Source organism: Lynx rufus, unplaced genomic scaffold (assembly GCF_022079265.1).
Source record: "Lynx rufus isolate CCGP_SWC_20201006 ecotype Redwood Valley unplaced genomic scaffold, mLynRuf1.p SCAF_10, whole genome shotgun sequence".
Classification (NCBI taxonomy): domain Eukaryota; kingdom Metazoa; phylum Chordata; class Mammalia; order Carnivora; family Felidae; genus Lynx; species Lynx rufus.
The window spans coordinates 626,443-642,707 of record NW_025814824.1 but is presented as its reverse complement, the minus strand read 5'-3'; the positions used below and the strand labels follow the sequence as shown (position 1 = coordinate 642,707).

The 16,265-nt window shown below is 50.3% G+C and overlaps 2 protein-coding genes across 4 annotated transcripts in view; one reads left to right on the top strand and one right to left on the bottom strand.

Annotated features, from left to right (window-relative positions):
* The window catches only part of IPPK (inositol-pentakisphosphate 2-kinase), a 48,355-nt gene extending 40,381 nt beyond the window's left edge, over positions 1-7,974 (top strand). Inside the window, exons 12-13 of the mRNA XM_047100493.1 lie at positions 4,667-4,746; positions 6,679-7,974. Of these exons, the coding sequence (XP_046956449.1) occupies positions 4,667-4,746; positions 6,679-6,904 (306 nt within the window). The 3' untranslated portion in view covers positions 6,905-7,974. The remainder of the gene's footprint in view (positions 1-4,666; positions 4,747-6,678) is intronic.
* CENPP (centromere protein P) overlaps positions 6,836-16,265 on the bottom strand; it is a 229,886-nt gene continuing 220,456 nt past the window's right edge. For 2 of the 3 annotated variants that reach the window (XM_047100513.1, XM_047100519.1), the window contains 4 exons: positions 10,275-10,354; positions 9,280-9,371; positions 8,824-8,972; positions 6,836-6,928 (listed from right to left, as the gene is read on the bottom strand). In XM_047100513.1, coding sequence (XP_046956469.1) covers positions 8,842-8,972; positions 9,280-9,371; positions 10,275-10,354 — 303 coding nt within the window. In that variant the 3' untranslated portion in view covers positions 6,836-6,928; positions 8,824-8,841. Of the gene's footprint in view, positions 6,929-8,674; positions 8,973-9,279; positions 9,372-10,274; positions 10,355-16,265 lie in introns of those variants that run through there. The other variant, XM_047100518.1, reaches the window with a different exon arrangement.

Below are 16,265 nucleotides of genomic sequence, written 5' to 3'. Positions count from 1 at the left end.
ATTTCATTTTAAGTTGTTTATTGTGGATAGATAGGGATGCAGTTGGTTTTTGTATTTGACCTCTCATCTGTCAACCTTGCTAAAGTCACTGAGTCTGTTTATTTACAGCTTTTGGATTTTCGTTTATTATGTAATCATATTGTCTATGAATTTGATTTTTTTTGCTTCCCAATCCTTATACCTTTTACTTATTTCGTTTTGCTTAATTGAATATACCATGGGAATTCTAGTCTAAAGAGAAACCATTTTACCACTAAGTAAGTTGTTTGTTGTAGGTTGTTGGGGGGCTTTGTTTTATTTATTTTTTAAATAAAATAACTTAGCAAATTAAGGAAGTTCCATTTTATTCCTAATTTGTTTTTATTATCAGGAGGGGCACCTGGGTGTCTCAGTCAGTTAAGTGTCTGACTTCAATTCAGGTCATGATCTCACGGTTGGTGGCTTCAAGCCCTGCAGTGGGCTCTGTGCTGTCTCAGGCTCTTTCACTCTCTCTCAAAAATAATAAGCATTAAAAAAAAAAGTTTTTAATCAGGAGTGGATGTTGACTTTATCATTGTTTTTTCTGTTTCTATTGAGATGATCATAGGACTTGTCTATTGTCTGTTAATGTGGTTAACTGTATAATTTATGGTGATTTATTATTTTTATATGATATTTGGTTTGCCAGTATTTTATTTAGGGTTTTTTAGTGAATTTTGCAATGTCTTTGTTAAGCCTTGGTATCAAGGGTATGCCTGCTTCAAAAAACATTTGAAGACTGCTCATTTTCTGGTTCTCTGGAAGAGGTGAACTAAGACTTGCATTATTTTTTCCTTAAATATTTTGTAGAACCACAGATGAAACCATCTGGGCCCACAATTATCTTTGCGGACAAACTTTAAATTATGATCTTGATTTCATATTCTTGTTTGGTCAGGTTTGGTAACTTGTATTTTTCTAGAAATTTGTTTCATCTAAAATTTTCAAATTTGGGGGCACCTGGGTGACTCAGTCGCTTAAGCATCTGACTCTTGGTTTTGGCTCAGGTCATGATCTGACGGTTTGTGAGTTTGGGCCCTGCCTGCATCCAGCTTCACGTTGACAGTGTAGAGTCTGCTTGGGATTCTCGCTCTCCCTCTCTCTGTCCCTCCTGTGCTTGTGTGCACATACACTCTCCCTCTCAAAATAAAGAAGCTTTTAAAAAAAAAATTTTAAATTTCAGGTTTTTAAAAGAATATTCTTTTATCTTTTAAAGAATGCTCTTTTATTCCTGATGTGTGGTGTCTGTTTTCTATCTCAGTCCATCCCATGAAGAGTGTCATTTTTGTTTTATACAAATTAACTTAGTGTCCTGTATGATTGTTTCTTATTTCAGTAATTTCTGCTTTAACTTCCTTTCTTCTTTCTTTGGATAATTTGTTCTTTTTATAACTTCTGATATGAATGCTTACCTAATTAAGTTTTAGATTTTTTTTTCTAAAATATGTATTCAACACTGTATATTTTCTTGTAAACATGGCTTTAGCTACATTCCACAAGCTGTATTTTCAATACCATTCAACTAAAATATATGCTTATTACTATTAAGATTTCTCCTTTCACCCATGGAAGTATTTAGAAGGGAATTAATTACCAAACACACAGATTCTCATTATCTTTTTTGTATTGATTACTAGCAACATTGCATTATGGTCAGAGAACATAGTCTATATGGTCCTTTGAAACTTGTTGAGATTGGCTTTCGATCCTTTTCAGTGTATTGTGATTTGCTTTATAGATCAATTTATTTGAAAAATGGTTCTGTGCATATGTGAAAAAAGTGTCTTTTCAAATTGCCGGGTTCAGTGTTTTGTATCTTCCTCTTAGGTCAGATTTATTGCGTCATTCAGATCTTTCATACCCTTACTTTACTATCTGCTTCTTCCATAAGAAGGATGTTTTGAAATTTTACATAATAACTATGGATTTTTCTGTTATTTATGTCTTTGTATTTAATGTATGGTCTGGTTTTTTATCCTTACGTTTTGTGGACTTACACTTGGATTTAAAACTGTTAATTTTTACCACCTGTCTTAGGTTTCTTTTTCTTTCCTCTCTTACAATCTTTTGGGTTATATATATATATATATATATATATATATATATATATATATATTTTTTTTTTTTTTTTTTTGTCATTCCATTTCTCACTCTGTTAAAAGTTACAGAGTCTTTTGCTTTTGTCTTGTGGCTATCTTAACCTTTGCAGCAAGCAATTGACTTAGGAAAGACTAGCGTCTAGTGCCTTCAACTCTCTTTCCGGACAGCACAAAGTTCTTAGAGTACATTTTCCTCTCTTCCTGACTTACATCTTACTGCTGTGTATTCTGCTGTTTTAAACTCCAGGAGACATTATTACCGTTTTATACAGTCGGCGTCCTTTTACCCACAGGTGTCTCTCTTATTCTCCATTCTGCCCTGCATCCCAGAGCTTGTGTTGGGGTGCACAAGTTGGGGGTGATTTTGTTGTTGTCTGAAGAACACCATGTAACGTTTCCTTTACATTGGTCTGCTGGTGATTCATTCTTAGTGTTTGGTGATGTGTGTATCTGATTTTGTTCTTTTGGGAGTCATTCTTGAGTCTGTGGCTTGATGTCTTTCCCAGTTTTGGAAAATATTTGGCCTCAATGTCTACAAATTTGATTTGTACCCATTTCTTTGTTATTTTCCAGTTGTTCTACCTTTTCATGCTTCATTCTGGGTATTTTTGGGGACATCTTCTAGTTTAGCAAGTCTCTTGAGTTTTTTCTCATCTGTTAAAATTATCTGTTGAACTTTTAATATTGATTTTTGTATTTTTTCAGTTCTAGAATTTACATATGGTTTACTTTTGTAGTCTCCAGCTCTCAAATTCTTGATTTTGTCTTTTATTTTTTGAGCAGAGTAGCACGTCTATCTGATTCCTGCAGTAGCCGGGAGTCCGTGTGCATCTCTGCCGGCCTGGGGTTTTTTGCAGGTTTTCACTCACGTTATCGTGAGTTGTGCCTAGATATTTTAACTTGTGTGTCGGTAACTATTTGACAATCATTTAGAAATAATGCAAGGCCTAAGATGGTGTTTTCTTCCAGGAAGGATCTTGGGTTTGCTTCTGCTGGGAGCCAGGGAAGCCCTAGCAGGTTGGGGTCGCCTGGCCCTAGTTTTGGCGACAGAGGTCTTTGAGGCAGGGCTGCAGGTCCCGGAGGCTGCCAACCCGTGGCTTCCTTGGCCTGAAGGTGTGGCATTGGGTGCTAACGGAAGACGGGGTTTGTCATGGTCCCCGTCCTCAGAGCCCTGCGGGTTGATGAAAGTACCTCCTGGCCGACCCTCCGGAATTGTCAACCCTGTGTCAGGGCGAAAAGGACCCAGATGTCTGTCTTGTGCTGGTGCGGCTACTCTCCCTGATTCCATTCACGCTGCCTTTCAGCAGATGCTTTCAGTGTTTTTTCCAGCTTCCTCTGGCTGACCTCAGTGGTCGGGCTGGCCCTGTATTCCACAGTCTGGCGTTGTTCGAAGTGAGAGTCTGGCCCTTCCATCTTGTGTCTGATTATATGTGTTTTGTGCATCTGATGTATAAAGAACGTTTACTATAGTTTGCATTTCCGTGATTAGTAGTGAGGTTGGGCATCTTTTCATGTATTTATTGACTGTTTTCTTTCTTTTCTCTGTTTATTGGATCCACATCTTTGGGAAGTTTCCTTTTCTATATGAATCTAGCACTTTGTACCTTGGTGTTGATCATCCGTGACCATGGCTGGTCTCTTTCACATTGGTGTTAGGACGGTGTCCTATGGACACCTTTCATCTTTGGGTATTCAAATCTACCAATCTTTTGTGGCTTGTCTTATGATGAGGACGCAGATATTTTATACATTTAAAAAAATGTTTATCCCTTTAATTCTTTTGGATTGAATCTTTTGTGTGTTTTGTGAGATGCCTGATTTCTTAGCCAAATGAGCTGAGCGTAGAAGAGGTTTTGCAAGCCCAGAAGGAGCTGCCAGCAGGCCTGAGGTGCGCCGCTAGGTCGCGCACAGGGAAGGTGGGAACCCGATGTTTTCCAGGGCGGTCCTCCTAGCGTGGGATGCAGAGGGAAGGGCTACAGGGGAGGCGAGCCTGTCCTCTGTCAGCGCGTGATGTTGAGGCCTGTGACAACCTGGAAGGACCACTTCCTTTTTTGTAACTAGTTTACTTTTGTAAAAGTGAGAGAAATTCACAGGGTAACATGAAACTTCAAAGAAAGTGGGAAAACGCCCAGAGTCTACACGGGCCCAGTTCAGAGCCTCCCGGTGTGTCTGACATGCACTCGGGCTGACACAGGGGCTCACGCGTCAGGTCCCGCACGGCACGCCGTGTGGAGCTGGTGGGTCCGGTGGACGAGATTGCGGGCTGCTGGGGGCACGTGTTCAAGCCTGATGTTTAGAGCCACGATGCCATCGTGGGGGAGTTTCCTCGTCCGCAGGCTGGGACAGTGGCATGCCTGCTGTGGGTCACTCGCAGCCCAGCAGCGCTCCGCCCCCAGCGTCATTCGCGGGGGACGTCTCCTCAGCGTCATCAGTGTGGTCCACGCTTGTGTTTCCGTGGCGGGTCCACGTGCCACCTGCAGAGCGGTGCCGGCGGGCAGGGCTGGCCGAGGATCCTCCCGGGCCTGGAGCTCACCTCTCCGTCCCCACAGGTGCAGCAGTACCGGGTGGCCATGACCGCAAAGGACTGCTCCGTCATGATCGCGCTGTCCCCCTGTCTGCAGGATGCCAGGTGAGCCGCCTGCTGCGCGTCCTGTGTGCGCGGGGTCCTGGCAGGGCCACGTTGGCTGACACACTCCTGTCCCCTAGTTGACACCTTAGTGACTCACCACGGCTTGCTGGCTCCCGCCTGTGCTCTAAGAGCTTGGGGCACAGCTGGAAAGACACTTAGAAAAGCTTAAAAAGACGGTCTTATTAAAGATTATCATGAGTTTCTCAGGATACACTCCAAGGATTTAGAAGCAGCTTGGACCATGGCACACATTCCTTTCTCTCAAAGCCCCCAGTGCCCACTGAGGTCCCCCTAGGTCTCGTTCCTCGCCCTGACCAGCTCCTGATGTGCTGTAAGAACAGCGTGTCCCTGGACATGACTGTCCAGCACCCTCCCTTGCCTTTTTTTTTTTTGAATTCAGGATGAACCTGATAATCTTCTCTTGCTAATTAGATGGCATCTTCAGCATTGATCCTCCGATGCCAAACCCCACGTGGACACGGCGTTTGTGGAATGGCCCCACGTCCTTCTGACACGTGTTCCTGGGTCAAGATGACCTTATCGTTGGCCGCCAGCCACTCGTTTTTCTGGCGCTGTTGAACTAAACATTCCCAGGGCTGCTGTTCCCTGGCAGGCACAGAACTGATAGGAAACACCGAGGGATGTCTGTAAGGCATAAGTGAAAAACAACAAGGCTGTTCTGTTTAGTCGAGCACCCCTGTGACCCCTGGAGGAACTGCAGTGCCCATTCACTGGATGGAGCTGGTGGTGGTAGAGGACAGAACCATGTGGATGTCACCCACTGCCCTTCCTGACCGTGCAGGCGTGTGCAGGGTGGGCTGGCCGGCCTGGGCCCTGGCGCACTTCACCAGCTGCCTGACGGACACAGATGGGGCACGGTGCACGCCCCGGGAGCCCTGTGGCGCAGCACAGAAGCATTTCGGCTTTGGGGCTGTGCCCGGTGCTCCTGGGAGTGTGCGGTGGGCACACAGTCAGACTTTGTGCAGGAGCTGTCTCTGGCTGTGCGCCCACCAGCCCGTGCACGGAGCGTTGCCCGTCTTCACGTGCGTCACCTTGTCTGTCGGGTGCCGTGAGTGACCTGCTGGAGGCTGGAGACGCGCTGTCCCAGCCCTGCTGCCTAGAACTCAGGCCTCAGAAGCGAGACCTTGACTGCCCTTCGGGAGGGGGTAGCTGAGACCCCGGCAGCTGAGCCAGGGGGTCGATTTCCCTGGAAGAGTGTTTTGGTCCAGGAGTTAAGTGGGAGTCTTGCCTTGATTAGTTTCATCCGATCGGGAGTGTGTCCATCGGTCTTCCCCTCTTGGGCAGGACCTTCTGAAATCTGTGTTATGTTTGGGATGATTTCAAATCTAGAAGAGTAGTTAAGTATCAGAGAAACTAGGACTCCTGAGTAGTTTTATGGGGCTAAACTGAGCTCATAGAATACATTTATCCAGTCATTTGGAGGCAAGACTCAGAGCTGAGTGGGATGGGCACACAGCAATCTTAGTACAAAGTTCAGAATTAGCCTCAAAGTGTTTTTTTTTTTTTTAAAGTTTATTTTGAGACAAAGTGTGTGCGAGCAGGGCAGGGGCAGAGAGAGAGGGAGACAGAATCTGAAGCAGGGTCCACGCTGTTAGCGCAGAGCATGACATGGGGCTCTAACCCATGAACCGTGAGTTCATGACCTGAGACGAATGAAGGGAAGTCTGCTGTCAGCGTCTTCTCTGTCTGGTTGAGGGAAGGTCAGGTCTCCTTTCTGCTTTCCTTCAGGTTGGGAACACGTGGCTCCTTGTTAACCTTCCCTTTCCAGCCTTCGGCTCCACCACCAGGGTTTGGGAACACCCATCCACGGGCATACACGGAGCGCGTGGGGACGCCTGGAGCTGGGTGCGCGCTGTGAACAGCGTGAGGATTTGGGGTTCGTGGGTCCTAAAGCTGCTCTTTCACTTCCAGCTCTGAGCAGAGGCCTGTCGTCACTTCATCGAGATCCAGGTTTGCCTTCTCTGTGTCTGTGCTGGACCTCGACCTCAAGCCCTATGAGAGCATTCCACACCAGTATAAACTGGATGGGAAGATCGTCAACTTCTACTCAAAGACTGTACATGCCAAAGACGCGGCCGTGATGTCAGCCAGGTTCAAGGAAAGTGAGGACTGCACGTTAGTTCTGCACAAGGTCTAACCACCTCCTGTGGTGTCCCTGAAACTTGAACACAGAATGTGAAGGTCAAATGGTAGAGCTACTTTTTGTTGTGTTGGGTGACTTTTGGCTGTGAATGTTTTCGCTTTTTAAACCCTGTTCAGGTGGGGACTGCGTCTGGGTGACCCGGAATGCACGATCACCACCCACGCCGTCCAGGATGAGATGTGCCGGACGTGTGCCCCATTGCGTGCTGTGGCCCCACACCTTCCACCCGGGGTTCGCGTCTAACCTCTGGCATGAGAGCCTCAAGACCCGAGGTTTGGATCTCCTACCACCAGACTCTAACATAGAAAACTTGAATTGTCGCGTACGTCTTACAGTTTGGACTTGAAAGAAAACATGGATACTACTGGAACTTTCCCAGCTGAGTTACGTGGTCCCTTCTTCCGTGCGAGCCACCAGGTAGCACAGGCTTAGCGGGCTCCCTGCTGCAGAGTGGGGGTGGCTGGCATGGATGTGGGTCCTGGGCTGTGTGGACTCGGGGTCTCTGTGGAGGGGCCGCACACACTGCTCTGCACAGAGTCAGCGGGGAGCGCAGGACTCAGGTCGGGGGGTGGATACCACTCAAACGAGCGCTGGCCATTTTTAGCTAAATGATCTGATCTTAACCGTAGGGGACACCAGGCGTTCCTTCCCGCGGGCAGGTGCTGCTGTGGTGCTGGGAGCAGAGCTGCTGCCCGGGGCGGGTGTCCAGGCGGCCGTGCGCCGCGCATGCTGGGTGTTCGGGGCCCTTGCTCCCGTGAGACGAGCCCCTCCTGGTTGGCACCAAGAGGTTCTCATCAGGGTCGCCCCCTGCAGGTGTGCCCGGCTGCTATGAAAACTGTCAGGAATCTTGGCTTCAGTTTTTTATTCTCTGGTAGGTTGTACAGATTATTTATATCACTGTTTTGAGGGACTAATGAAGGCTTATTGTAACATAAGATTATAATAGCGAAACCATGGGATTGTATGAAAATGCTACGTGGAAAATAAGAATATTTTGCTGATTGTAAACTTTCGTGGGGAATTTTGTGATAACTTGAGAATTACAGTTGTTTGAATCAAGCAAGCTCTTCTAGAATTTACTCAGCTTTGTCCTAACACTGACTTCCTCCACCCTCGGAGGTTGAAAAAGATACTCAAGGAACATGTGTCTCACCCTCGTGAGCATGTTGGGGGGCGAGGGTTGTGTGGAGAGAAGCATCCGTGGTGGTGGTCTGGCCTGAGGTCTCATCACGGTGTGCAGAGGACCCTGGCTCTGCGAGGAGTGGGCCGGGCAGCCTCTGGGGCCAGTCCTGGCCAAAAGGGCCGGCATCCGCCAAGGGAAAGAGACCGGTGAGGCCCTGCCAGGCGGTGTCCACCTCACCGTCCAGTGCGGCCCCTCCCCTGACTTGGCTTCAAGCAGGGTCTCCACCGATTCGAACATCGTCAATGGCCCCCAAGGCCAGTGCCGCCCTGAGGCGACAGGGGTGGGGGTGGGGGTCCTGTGTGGAGCCTCGTGTGAAAACACAGGATGAGATGAAAAGACATTTTGGAGGCTGACCACTTTGTACTGTGGTGCTGCTCTCCAGGCGGGAAGGCGAGGAGGGCGGTGCGTCACCCTGGGTGTCAGGTGGGGCCCTCCGGACGGCAGGGGTTGGGCTGACCTCCCGGACGCCTCCACCCTCAGCCTTGGTGAGAGCAGGACCAGATGCTCTCTGAATCCGAAGAGGGACACTCACTCCTGCGCGGTCTCAAAGGTTAAGCTTATTTTCTCGAGTACACTGTACGTGCTGGATCTTGGATTCAAATAGCCGTGTTTATTTTTCCCCGTCCCGACAGCGTGTTTATGATGGGCGTAACTGCACAGACCATGTGTCCTAAAGGCGTGGCTTCTGTGTGGGAAACAGCAACTGTTTACGTTGAATGAAATCACACACCTGCGTGTTTGCCAGGAACTAGTGGTTTTCCCCCACGCAGAGCAACGTAATCAGGCTCTCCAGAGCGGCTTCAATGCCCAGCACGCCCAGCAGGGCCCGGAAGCCGAGGGGGGCAGTTTCCAGGACTCGGTTCTTGTCCAGCTCCAGGGCTGCGAAGAGAACAGGCTGGCTGAGCAGCTTCACCCAGACGCACCCGCCTTCCCGACCGGGGGCACCGAACGGGGCGATGATGGTCGTGACTGTGCACGAGGCATCGACCTGCGTGGCACAGGTGGGGACAGAACAGAGGGCCTTGGGGGAACAGTCCCCCCTCACGTGTGCTTTTCGAGTGATTACCGATGAAAACATTTTTTTAACTGATACAAAAAACTTTTGATTCTGGCCATGTAAAGCCAGAGGACGTAAGCAGGAGACTGTTGGGCACAGTAAGTCACCAGAACACCACACGGGCCCTACCTTGCTGTGGCACTTTGGTGAGAAGATCCAGCTTCGGCAAAACCTTCCCTTCTTCATCTATTTGTATCCTCCAAACGATTACGAGCTCAAACCTGAAAGAGGTTAAGACCTGTCGCCAAGCGGTTCCCGAAACCTGGTGGGAAGCGTGAACGGCACGCGGCGCCTGCCACCCTCCCCGAGGATGTGACCCAGGACACGTCTGCCCGCGCGGCACACATCAGGTCTGGCCGGGGAGACGTGTCCGACGTGCTCAGCGAAGAGGAACATGTACCCCAGACCCAGCAAGGTGCTGTTGTGTACCCACGACGTGCTGGTGGTGTGGCCACGTGAGGGAACCACAGGCATCCCACAGGAACTAAAAACCCACCTGTGCAGAACACAATCGGATAAAGTACTTTGAGACGTGTCAGCAGGGATGGAAAGCTGACTCTACCCTAAGACCCGGGCATTTCACTTCCAGGTACAGAAGCCTGTGTACTCGGGTGTCTGGGGACACGAAAGGAGCGCCAGACATAGTAGAAAAGGACGGGTCACCCAAATGCGCACAACCCAAAGAAGGCAGAAAGACAGCGTTCACCTAATGGAGCAGAACCACCGAAAAGGAATGAACTGCTCGCAGCTACACGCATCACCAGAAGCCAATTTTGGAAAGGTCGAGGAGCCGCCAAGGCAAGTCTGAGAAACATTTTAAGCTTGAAAACAAAACCCCTCGAGGCGCTGCTACACAGGCCGTGAAGGCACGTGGCGTGCAGGGGGCTTCCCGCATGCACACACAGGACCCAGAGGAGTCCTCCCTTCACCCAGCACCTGTGGCCTCCCGGCCTCCCCTCCTGGTCCCCTGCCCCTGGCTGCACACCCAACATGACCCCACAGACATAGCGAGAGGTCTGTTAAGCAGTTCACACTTGTTTCCTCTTATTCGTAATCCTCGCGTTTCACAGGAAGCAAGTGGCTGGGTACTGGGGAGGCTGGGCCTGGAGGGCGTCTGCACTTACCCGGGCTGGCGGGGGCTCTGGACCACCATGCAGCTGGAGGCGGCCCCCTCCGGGAGGCGCACAGCTTCTGAGTACTTCTCCTGCAGGACAGCAAGTGGTTAGAGAAGTCAGGTGACTGAACAGGAGCGAGGAGCCCGCGTAAAAGTCTTTAAAGTTGCAGGTGCACCATGACTAATCCAGCACGTGGCCTCACGATGCTATGGCCGAGAGACCAGGGGGCCGAAGGAGTCCACAAAAACCTGCAGCCCTGCTTTACACATGCGTCAGCGTGCAGATGGTTGTGTCCTCCTCGTGCGGAACAGAGCACGTGTGAGGAAGGACCAGGTGAGAACGACCAGACGGAGCCATCACGTGCATGACCTGCCAAGCTGGACGCCTTAACGCCAAGGACCTGGGTTCCTCATCGTTGTTCTAACCGGTTCCTGGCTGCCTGAGGGGACACGTGCACCAGACCCTGAACCAAGACGAGACGAGACTCCCTCCTTTCCTTTTTGCGTCTCCCACATGCTCTGACTGTATGTATCTGCTCTGCTCTCGTCTCCTGCTGGCTGAAGTTTGAGTTCTGTCCACGTGCAGTCGGGAACCCTCTTGGCCGGTCCTCCGAGACCCCCTCTGGGTCCTCAGACCTGGCCTGTGGCATCGTGGCCACCGTACTCCTGCCTTCTCTGCTCACTGGCGCCTATTCTAGATCTTTCCATTGCCACGAGGCCCCCATGTGCCTACACCATCAACCCCTCAGTGTTAGGATGGTGAACAGCTTCATCCCAGTTTCACGAGTTTGCCTGCTCTGGCTATGCTGCCTCCCTAGGCCCTCTGCTCAGGGGTGGCCCCTCCAACTGTCCTCTTCTCTCGAACAGGAGAGCTTGAAAAGGCCAGCCAGCCATGCTCTGGGATGTCCCTCACAACTCAGCAAGGTGATGCCTGCCCTGACAATCCGTGTTGTGCCCTACAGCTTTAGTGTCTGGCCCTAAAAGCCCATCACATGGAGGCCCCTGCCATGGTGGATGCTCCTGCTCCGTCCATCGTCAAGCTCACTGTTCAGTGCTCTTGCACATCCGTGTGCCCGGAGTCACGGGCAGACGGCTCCTGCATAGCATGGAGCCCTGGGCTTTCCCAGCGAGTTCGGTGTCGGTCTCCCCCAGGACCTGAGTGTGGCCGCTCTGGGTTCCGAGCTCTGAGAGGTCAGAAGGGAGCCCTGCCATGTCCCACACCAAGCCACCATGGCTAGCCCTGAGCCTCATGGGACACTTGGGGGCAGGGCTGGTGGTGTGGGTGGCAGAACCCGGGATTTCAGAGGACAGGACTGTGCCAAGTCAGTTCCACAGAAGGAGGTCTTGTAGGGACAAAGACGTGGTACAGCTTCTCAAGGACCAGCCCCAATACCAGCGAGCCTGTTGCCAGTGAGTGAGGCCACTGCTCCCAGACCCGTGTGGGAAAGATGCCGACAGAGCAAGAACACGTCCAAACACCAAGCTGTTCTGACCAAATGCTGGGCTGGGCCTGGTTTAAGCTTACAGACAGTTTCTAATTTCAGTGAAACTGTGTTTCTGAGAAAGTGTATACCAAAGTGTTTTAAATGGAAAGTGCTGGTTGCTTTTTAAACCTCAAGCTCTTCTGAATTAATAACAGCTGTAGGAGGGGTGTTGAGGGGCACGTGAGCACGAGGCCGGGCCTGCTCCAGCGTGGGGCCCGCGGGGTGGCTGACCTCCCAACCTGGCCAGGCCTTCTCAAAAGCAAAAAGTTGACATGCTGACATTAGGAAGAGGCCAGGCATTCAGATTTCTGGAGAGCTTCTGCTGGTGGTGAGGGGAGTTTCCTTGTACAAGAGGGAATAACGTGGCCCGTTTAGCAGCTTCTTGCACTTGCCTGGTGACCTGAGACACTCTGGGCATGAGCACATGCAGGAGAGGAGACAGGGCGGGCGGCCCGGAGCGCAGAGCCTGCATGCCTCCACTGGTGCCCAGAGACCCGGGGGGCGGGTGGTGTCGCCGACAGGGGTGAAGACAGACAAGTCATGAAATGTGCCGAGCTCTAGATGTGAGTCGGCACATTTCAACAGCGTCTGGTGTCTGACTCGAGGTTTGTGCTTTCACGGTGTCTGGGAGGGCCGGGAACAGCTCTGCACATGTGGGGCCTGTCGGCCTTCACAAGCTCATCCCAGGAGGGGGTTCAAATGGTGTTTATTCAGCTGCTTGCCACATGCCTGGGGTTTGTGGTACAGAAACAGTGGCCAGGGGCGTGCTGGCAATTTGGTTCAGACCCTGTCACACCTGAGACTCGCTTTGCTGTTGAAAAGGCTGCTGGTCCAAAGGGAACAGAATTTTTAACAGAGCTTCAGAGAAAACCAGCCTCTCATTACATGTCTGTGATGCCAGCCCAGCGCGGAAGGGAAATGACCAAGGCGCCCCTGCCTGCCTCCCAGTTACACGAATGGAAAACCTTGAGTTCTGAGTTTAAGTATACCTGAGGGTCCACGAATATGTTAGTTCTTCTTGACTTTAATATTTTCCCAAAGATCGTCTAGCTGATTCAATTTTTTTTAATTGATAAATTCACATAACGTTTACTCCTTTAAAGTGTATATCATTCAGGGGCTTTTAGTATTTTAACAAGGTTTTACAACATCACCGCTAACTTCAGAACGTCTTCATTACCCCATAAAGACACTCTGTACCGTTAGCTACCACCCCTGCATCCCCTCAGTAGTCCCTGTGCAGCGGTAAGCCAACACTGTCTCCAGATACCTCGTACAAATGGGATCACTCAAGATGTGGTCTTTTGTCACTGGCGTCTTTCAGGGAGGATGTTTCCAAGGCCCGCCCACGTGGCACTCATCACTCCTTTACACTGGAGAATAGCCCCCGCCGTACGGACGGACCGACTGTATTCATCCATTCATCTGCCAATGAGCACTTGGGTGCTTTTTACTTTTTGGCTACTGGAAGTAATGCTGCTGTGAACGCTGGTGTGTGGTTTTTGTGGCACGTGTTTTTGTTTCTCTTGGCTAGGTATCTAGGAGTGGAGCTGCCCAACTGTTCTCCACAGGGGCTGCACCGTTTTTAGGGTCCTACCTGTGGTGTCTGAGGGTCCCGATTTCTCCATCTCCCTGCTGACAACACTTGGTACCACCCGCCCTCCCTTTAGAAACCATTCTCACCCTCCTGGTGGGTGTGAGGTGGTAGGTCACTGGTTTCGATTTGCGCTTCCTCATGGCCAAGGACAGTGATCATTGATCCTCGATCATTTGTATACCTTCTTTGGAGAAATGTCTGTTCAGATCCTTTGCCTATTTTTTAAACTGGGGTGTTTTTCTTATTATTTGAGTTATAATAGCTCCTTATGTAGTCTAGGTACAAATCACTTATCAGATACGTGGATTTTTTTCCCATTCTGTGGATTGTCTTTTTACTTCCTTAATGGTGTCAACCTGCATGAAGTTTTTAATTCTGATAAAGTCCAATTTATTTATTTTTGTTCTTTTTTTGCTTGTGCTCTGGTGTTTTGGCTAAGAAATCATTGTTTAGCCCAAGGTTACAGAGATTTACACCTACGTTTATTTCTAAGAGTTTTAGATTTTTAGTTTTTAAAATTAGGCCTTTGATCCATTTGAGTTAATGTTTGTATGTGGTGTGAGGCAGGGGTCCAACTTCACTGTTTTGCCTGTGAATATCCCGCATCATTGTTGAAAAGACTGTTCCTTCTCCATTTAACTGTCTTGGATCTAGTCACATTTCAATAACATCTTGTATTTTGAAGACAGCCTGGACCAGTGAGGTTTCACTGAGGGACAAAACGCATCCCAGAGTTTTTAAGAGATGGTGCCAGGACAATTGAACGTACACAAGTAGAAAAATGAGCCCCCATGCTTAGGTCTTACACAAAAGTAGACCAGAGATCTAAATGCAATAGCTAAAACTATAAAACTTATGAAAAACAGAAAATCTTTTTTTGTTGTTGTTTGAGAGAGAGTACGCAAACATAAGCAAGGGAGGAGCAGAGAGAAGGGGAGACAGAGGATCAGAAGCAGGCTCTGCACTGACGGCACAGAGCCTGAGATCACGACCTGAGCCGAAGTTGGACACTTAACCAGACTGAGCCACCCAGGCGCCCCATATAGAAGGTATCTGTAGTCCTTGGCTAGCCAAAGATTTCTCAGATACAAGAGAAAAAGGATCTGTAAAAGAAGAATAAGTTGGGTAAATGATAAGTTGGCTTTGTCAGAATTAGAAATCATCGCTCTTAAAGAGGCCAGCCTCAGACTATATGTAAAGAACACCTACAACTCATTAATGAGAAGGCAACCTAATTTATAGAACGGTGAAAGGATTTAAAGATACTTAACCAAAAAAGAGATGTGGAAGGCGAAAGGTACCGTCACTAGTCATTAGGGAAATGCAAATTAAAGCCACAGTGAGACACCACCTCGCACCGGCCAGAACAGTTAATTTAACAAAGACTAACCACAAGTTTTGGTGGAGATGTGCAGCAAGTAGAACATCACCCACTGCTGGTGGGGAGCGAAGTCTGGAGACGTCCTGAGGAGTCAGACACACAAGTACCATGTGATCCAGCAATCCCACTCCTCTAACTATTTACCCACGAGAAACGAAAACATGTCCAGAGAATCAGAGCCCCAGACTGGAAACAGCAAGTGATCCTTTCACCGCATAAATGAGGCCTGTTTCCCCCGTAGCGGAGGCCGAAACCACCCGCGCAGTCCGTACAGCGGAACAACGCTCAGCAGCAGTGCTATCCACACACGAGCAGGGACAAACCTCAGAAGCAATATGCTGAGTTGAAGAAGGCAGACACAGAAGGCCACGTTTATGAGCCTAGGAAGGGAGAGAACAGAGCAGGAGTCGCGGGGTGGGGCTGGGGAGGGGAGACGGTCTGCAGAGGCGCCCATCAGAACTCAGCCAGGTCTCCGGCTAGAACGGTGCCAGCTTCTTTCTGCAAGGGTCATCCCTCTACTCTCGGGACCTGGCAGCTTCGCCCCCTCAGGTGAAGGGTATTCTCTGTAAAGGCCTACTTGGTGCCACACAGTGTTCCAGAAGTGGGGGTCCAGGGGTGAGCCCCATGGAGAGATGCGTGTGGTCGCGGGGGACTGGCAGGCGGTCAGGGGGCCTCCTAAAGCCGGTGACACTTGGGTTCACACCTGAATGATGGGAAGATGGGGGGGTAGCACAGGGCCCGCCCACACAGGATCGAGCTGGCTTGTCCAGGCCCCTAAAAGCAGCAGCGGTAACGTGGAGAAGGGTGCAGGTGTAGCTGGGAGGTGGGCAGGGCCAGGAGACAGAGTCGGGGTGGCTGGGGCAGTGGGCCCGGTACCAGATTCTGGTGGGTGAAGAAGAGTCCAAGGCGGGGGGAAGTGAGACACAGGCACAGGCAGGCCCTTCCAGAGGCCTCGGTGCCAGGAGAAGCAGGGTATGGGCAGGAGAGGGCAGTGAGGGGGTGTGTGGACTTAAAACCTGGAGGCTGGCCCTCGGCACAGATCCACGCCTTCATCAGGTCACACGCTTGGCAACATCTCTCCCCAGCCCCGATCCTCCAGCTCCACTCCCGGAGCTCATCCTGTCCTGGAGAACAGCCCCCCACCTGGTCTCTGTGTGGCCTCTTGCATTCTGCAAAAGTCTCCTTCAGGGCGAGAGCTCCCCCTGCGTGTGAGGCCCCGGACTCCCCCAGTCCACGGACTGTTTCCCTTCCGTGGGGAAGCATTTTTGTCCTCTGACACAGCACGCAAACTCAAGGAGCTGGGAGGAGAGCCCACCCACTGCCGCTCTAGGTGGGGGCGTGGGTGGGGGCTCTGTGACAGCTGATCTCCTGGGTCCTGGGAGGGACTTGTGCGGCTCAGAGGGCCACTGGCGGGAACCACACCGGGTATCTGTGGCACAGCTCGCACGCACACATTCGGAGGCAAGTGTCCCAATTGTTCTGAACGTCAGAAGGCTCAGAAACGCCTACGACATCTGCACGTGGAACAGTCGGCTCTCG